Consider the following 6,000-nt stretch of genomic DNA (forward strand, 5'->3'; position numbering starts at 1 on the left):
ACTCAGATCCCCATGAACAACAGAAAGAATAAACGACGGTACATTCAAGTGTGCTCAGTCGCTCAGTCACGTCCAGCTCTCCGCAACCCCATGGACTACACAGCCCACCAGGCTCCTCTGTCCATGGAATTTTCCAGGCAAGAATACTGGAGTGGGTTGCCATTCCCTACTCCAGGAAACTTTCCCGACCTAGGGGTCAAACCTGCGACTCCTGGATTGGCAGGTGGGTTCTCTACCACCGAGCCATCTGGGAAGCCCTGTGTACATTCATTCACTGGGTTACATAGCAGGCGAGAACCAACCAACCTACATGGACAGAGCTCGCAAAAATAATGCTGAACGAAAGAATCAAGAAATAAAATACACATATTACTTTCATTTGCACCAAGTCAAGAACATGTCAAATTAATCAATGATGAAAAGACTACAGTTAGCTCTGGGAGAGATGCTGGGAGCGGGTGGGAGGGGCTCCTGGGAAGCCTGAGAATGTTCTTTTCTTGGTCTGGGCAGTAATTATAAGAGTGTGTTCACAGGGTGAAAACTTCACTGCAATGTACATTTATGACGTGTGAATTTTTCTGACCTGTGTTCTGTTACGGTAAAGTTTTTTTAAGTACATTGTTACTTCCTACATATCTGGCAGGATTATTCATACGCCTACCTGATCACACAATTAGCCACCAAACAGACCACAGATGCCAAGAAAGGGAAGGATCCAAGGAAGGCTGACTTGCTGGTTCCCATGTTTCTAAAACGCTGCACTCAGGCGCTCAGTAGGTGAGCGGTGACATCATCGCATTCTTCACTCAACAAGGCATTTCCAGGCTACACCACGGAGCAGCAGCTGGAAACAAAGCACTGAGCGCTGTCCCACTGCTGGTGACAACCTCCACCGCACGAGACCGCACGAGACTGCACTCGACAAGACTCCCGGCCCTTCCCTGCTTCGTCCCTGTGCTTATCCTTCCAAAAAACTACATGTCCGCGGCTGCACCTCAAATTACAATAAGACAAATACGATTATGAAAGAACAAAAGAAAAATGCCCAAGTACTGAAAAGATTTACAAATACTACGATGAAATCCCAGTAAAGCACAACTTGGGCAACCCTTCGAAGCTGCGGTGGTGGCGGTGGCTGTTCAGTCTAAGTCGTGTCCAGCTCTTTGTGACCCCGTGGGCTGCAGCACACAGTCCTTCACCATCTCCTGGAGACAGTGGTACTGGCGACAAAATTGGACCCAAACAAGCCTGGTAATTTACAAGACTCAAACGGGAAAAAACTTCCATGATTCTCACATCTGACAGAGAAGGAACGTTACAGCACTGACGTCAAATTCCTGTTGCTAAAGAGGAAATCCAAATGTTTGGCTTATCAATCTTTCAGGAGACTTGACGAAAGCCAAGAAATGCATTAAGGCTAGTAATTATTCATTTACTAATTTACCACTGCAGACCCGTCATGAGAGAATGCATGCACGCTTATTCAGGTCTATCTGACAGCACCATAAAGGCGCCTATTCTGAGTACGGCAAACAGCACCTCCGCAGCCATAAACACCCAAGGAACCTTGGCGTCTCCCACTACACTCTGCGCCGCCCAGCGCAGTCTTCAGCTGACACCTCCCTGCACTCATCATTAGATCCTCAGAGCCACAAGAAAAGGCCTGGACACACGGCTGCAAACGCAACGTCCTTAGATGAAAACCTTGTTGTGACCGTGAGCTTTATAACCTTCAGCTGCTAAAGAGAAAGTGCTGAAGGAGCCCATCTTCAGTCTTCTATCCCCTGAGACAACCTGACTTACAAAGCACGGGGCTGCTGGGAAAGGCAGACTGTAAACATTCTCTTCCTGGGAGAGCCATTCCTTTTGTCCAGGATGCTGCATTAGGAAACTGGAAATACGTGATGCAACCCACGGAGTCACACGATTAGGAGGGGAAAGGCTTACGGCAACAAAGCTGAAGGCACCACAGAAACTGGTTACTTGGTGGCCCTTTTTTCCAAAACTCTGCAGCTCTCCTGCAAATCTAGGCGGCTCCTTCTGCTGCCCCCCCCCCCCCCAGAGATGAACAGGACCGATAAGGTGTCTTCACAGGACTTGACAGCGCACCAGTTTGCTCTAGCTAAGAAGTTCAATCCCTCAGGAACTTTATCTGTATGTGACTTACAACTAACAGAACCACCATTGCGCAAGTGATGATGGCAAAATACACATCTAAAATAGCAGCATCCCCTCAAAAAAGCGTTTAGACAAAAACCTGCAGGGGAAGGTCGGCCATACCTGTGGAAGCGCAGTATTGAGCTGCCTCTGCAAGGAATCTCTTTCGTGACCAACCTCGTGCAGTTTCCCCTGGGTTAATGCCAGCGTTTCTTGGGTCTCTCTCAGCGTGTCGAGAAGACGGTCCCTCTCTTCCAGCATAGAGACCATCAACTGTTCAAAATGTGAATCCGCATCTGGCTGCGAAGGGGAGCTGGACCCTTGGCTCCCACTTCCTCCCGGGGGGCCTTCTGCTTCACTGATGGTCGGCATCACCTCGCACATCATCTTGAAAAAAAGAGACCCGGACCACCGTCATCAGGCACTTCTAAATAAAGGCTTCTACAAAGCTGCAACTTTCTAGCTATCTGGAGCTGATAAATGAGAGGCCTTGCTATTTCCAGATCTGACTGTTAGGCTCTGTAGAGAGAAGTAGTCAGGGAAAATACACACAGGCCTATCCGAAGTGCAAGGCACACCCAACAGGAGAACATGACTACTGACCATAATCAGTGAAGGGGTAAAGACCACACAGACTACCCCTCACACAAAGGACAAACCCTGTGGCATTTTGTTTGCAAAGCCGTACTTTCTGATTGTTGAAAAACAAGTGTGCTTCTGTAACCCTTTTTTTTTTCCTCCTTTCTTATTTCCCGGTTGGGGGGGGGGGGGGGGCGAGGGAGAGAGAAAGTCAAAACACGTGCCACCCAATCGTGTTTCAGGAAAAAGCACAGAAGGAGCATACAGTCAGTAAAACTGACAAGTACAAAACCCATCAGGCATCTTACAGGAATGTGTACAGTCAGCTCCGGGGAAGGACTGACTAGCTCCCCGAATTCTTGGGCTGGATTTGGTGAGCGCTAAACGGGAACTAGGCTCGTTAAGGACTGTGAGACGTGCATTTGCAAAGACTGCGGTGGTTGGTCAGTCAACCTCACTTATGTAAGTTCACAGCCTCTCCCCCCCCCCACCCCACTCCCCCCCAAAAAATATTCCACAATGGAAATACAGCGGGTGGAGATGGATGGATAGGAAGGGTCGAAAAGTGACGGGTGAGACTACGAGAGGCTCCTCTGTCTCAAATGTAATGACGGGGCGAGGGGCGGTGCTCCGGGCTCGGCGGACCCCCGGGACGGAGGTGCCCAGGGCCGCGCACCGCGCACCCGACGAGAACGACGCTTCTAGCCGGCTCGCACCCGCGCCCCGGTGCGACAGCAGCGGGGACCCCAGGGCGCAGGGGACCGGACTCCACGGAGGCCGGCCTGGCCCGCGGCTTCCTGCGGCCCCGAGTCCTCGTCCCCGCGCCCAGCGCTGGGTCACCTGGCGCTGGGGTCAGGGAGGTGTTGGCGGGGGGGCCGCTCGGCCCCGCGAGTCCGTCCGCCGGGGGTCCCCCCGGGCCGCGCCCCCCGCTCCCGGGGGCGCTGACACTAAGCAGCCGTGCGCCGCCCGGGGCCCCGCTCCGCCCCGACCCTGCCTCGGTGCCCCGCTGCCTTACCTTGCTCGCCGGCGGGAGCGGGCGAGGACGCTCCGCGGGCGGCTGCTCGCTCCAGGCGAGCTCCGGGCCCGACGAAGGCAGCCCGCCGCCCGCCGCCCGCCCCGCGCCCCGCGGCCCCGCGGCCCCGGGCCCGCCGCCCCCAGTCACTGAGGCCGGCCCGCGGCCGGACACTGGCGGAGCGCAGGAGGAGCGGGCCCGGCGGCGCGTCGCCGGCGTCAACGTGCCCGACGTCGGGCGCGTCGGCGCAGCGTCAGCGCCGAGCGCCGCCGGCACGCCCCGCCCCGTCCCCCAGCCCTGGAGAGGCGCGCGGGGGCGCCGAGTGCGCAAGTGCCATCGCCTCCTCAGTGGGGCGGGCTGGCCTCTCGGGCTCAGATTGGCTGGGTCCGACCGGAGCCACGCCCAAATCCCCGCCCCCAGACCCTGCCCCAAGCCCCACTCCGAGCCCCGCCCTCAAACCCCGCCCAGGTAGGTGGGCCGATGTCTAGCCCCGCCCGAGCCCCGCCCAGGTGGGTGCGCCGCTGCGGAGCCGAGACTCTGGGCTCCCGGGTCCCGGGTCTGTGCAGCGTCCCGGGCAGCATCTTCCGCCTGGGGCTGTCTCCAGATCTCCGCTGACAGTCGCGGGGTTTCACCAAAGGTCGACATCGAGCGTCCACTGGCGTCAGGTTCTGAGCCGGACAGTTCCCGAAGGTCACCGCTGCATACACACCTGACGGTAGAGCGCGCCCCGCTGCGCGTCACCTGCTCGCAGCCTGCGGACAGGCCTCCGGAGCCTCCCAGGAACCCATCCTTAAACACGACTCGGAAGGACGCGGTCTCAACGCAAGACCGAGCTTCACCTGCAGCACCCGGGGAGACAGAGGTGGCAGTGTGATGTGGACGCTCCTGGGCGCTACGCCGAGAAGGCAAACTTTGGAGCCAGACGCTGCAGCTTCAACTTCCAGCAGACGCTTCTCCCCGCAGTGTGGGCCTGAGCAACGGGGGAGCCCACCTGCAAGATGGGGGAATGAATGATACAGACCCATCCCAGGGCTGTTCTAAGAAACGGAATTTGTAGGGAGCCACCTAGTCAGGACCCTGACTCGGGAAGTACTCAGCGAATGACGGGCATTTTTATCTTTCTCAAACATTGTTATCCTTTTCATATCCATATGTCATCCTTGCTCAAACGTTTAAAAATGCCTTCTATGCACCAAGTCCTGTGCTAGACCTTGCAGATACAGATATTAATAAGTGTACTTTAAAAAAATTAAAGCAGGTGCTCGCCACTCAAGGTCTGTCTCCTGGATCACAAGCTGAAGTGTCTGGGCATTGTTGCCAAGTGATGCTGACCACTGTTTGGCTAAGTCTAAGCCACCAGGGTACCCAGTTAAGAAAAGGCTGCATGGGGGGAAGGGCGCGGGAGAGGGGAAGTGTGAAGTCTTCCAGGTGGGTTCCTTGAGTCCCGGTTGTGAGCTTATCAAGAACAGGTGCTAAGAGGCCCAGGACCACAGCTTTCATCCATGTATTTGTTCATTCAATAAATATTTGAATGACTCCATATAAATGTGAATTTGCACCCCTGATCCTGGGTCTGGAACAGAGGTAAAGATCCAGCTCTCCCCAAGTTATCAGCTTAATTCATATTGCAGCTATGCTCAGAAGGTACCTGCATCCTAAGAAATCAGCACAATACTGAAATTGTCCACAGGGTGAAATGTTCACTCATTTCATGAACATTTACAGAGCACTTGAACCAGGCATGGCCTAGATGTGGGGAACAGGAGACTGACAAAGACTTCAACTTTCGCCCAGCTCACAGCCTGGAGCGGGGGCGAGAAACCGGCCATCACAATGCCGGTCCTGTAGAGTGCGTGACTGGGTGTCCTGGGAACACAGAAGAGGGGGAACCAACTCTCCATCTGGCATCACAGGGGCTTCACGGAGGGAACATCTGGGCTGGGTCTCAGGACGTGCAGTTTTCCAAGCAGAGAAGGGAGAAGCCCAGCCCATTTGGTAGAGCAGCAGGAAAATGAGAATCCCAGATTTCACTTGCTTTCATTCATTCATTTCATTCCCTCAGATTGCCAAATCAGTAAGACGAAAATTGTAAACAACCTCCAATGACCAGCAAATGACAGGCAAAATTCCTTGTCTTGATTGTAATGGTAATTACATGACTACATGTGCTGATCAAATCTCGTACAACTGTACATTTTCTAGATATTTTATTTTCACTTTATTATTTATTTGGCTGCATCTGGTCTTAGTGG

The 6,000-nt window shown here is 54.3% G+C and overlaps 1 protein-coding gene across 7 annotated transcripts in view; it reads right to left on the reverse strand.

Annotated features, from left to right (window-relative positions):
• PPFIA1 (PTPRF interacting protein alpha 1) overlaps positions 1 to 3,944 on the reverse strand; it is a 77,772-nt gene extending 73,828 nt beyond the window's left edge. For 6 of the 7 annotated variants that reach the window (XM_027532930.1, XM_027532927.1, XM_027532926.1 and 3 more), the window contains exons 1-2: positions 3,752 to 3,944; positions 2,281 to 2,544 (exon numbers count right to left, since the gene is read on the reverse strand). In XM_027532930.1, the coding sequence (XP_027388731.1) occupies positions 2,281 to 2,544 (264 nt within the window). In that variant the 5' untranslated portion in view covers positions 3,752 to 3,944. The remainder of the gene's footprint in view (positions 1 to 2,280; positions 2,545 to 3,751) is intronic. The other variant, XM_027532929.1, reaches the window with a different exon arrangement.
• Positions 3,945 to 6,000: the final 2,056 nt, after the last annotated feature.

The sequence above is a fragment of the Bos indicus x Bos taurus genome, chromosome 29, assembly GCF_003369695.1.
Source record: "Bos indicus x Bos taurus breed Angus x Brahman F1 hybrid chromosome 29, Bos_hybrid_MaternalHap_v2.0, whole genome shotgun sequence".
Lineage (NCBI taxonomy): Eukaryota > Metazoa > Chordata > Mammalia > Artiodactyla > Bovidae > Bos > Bos indicus x Bos taurus.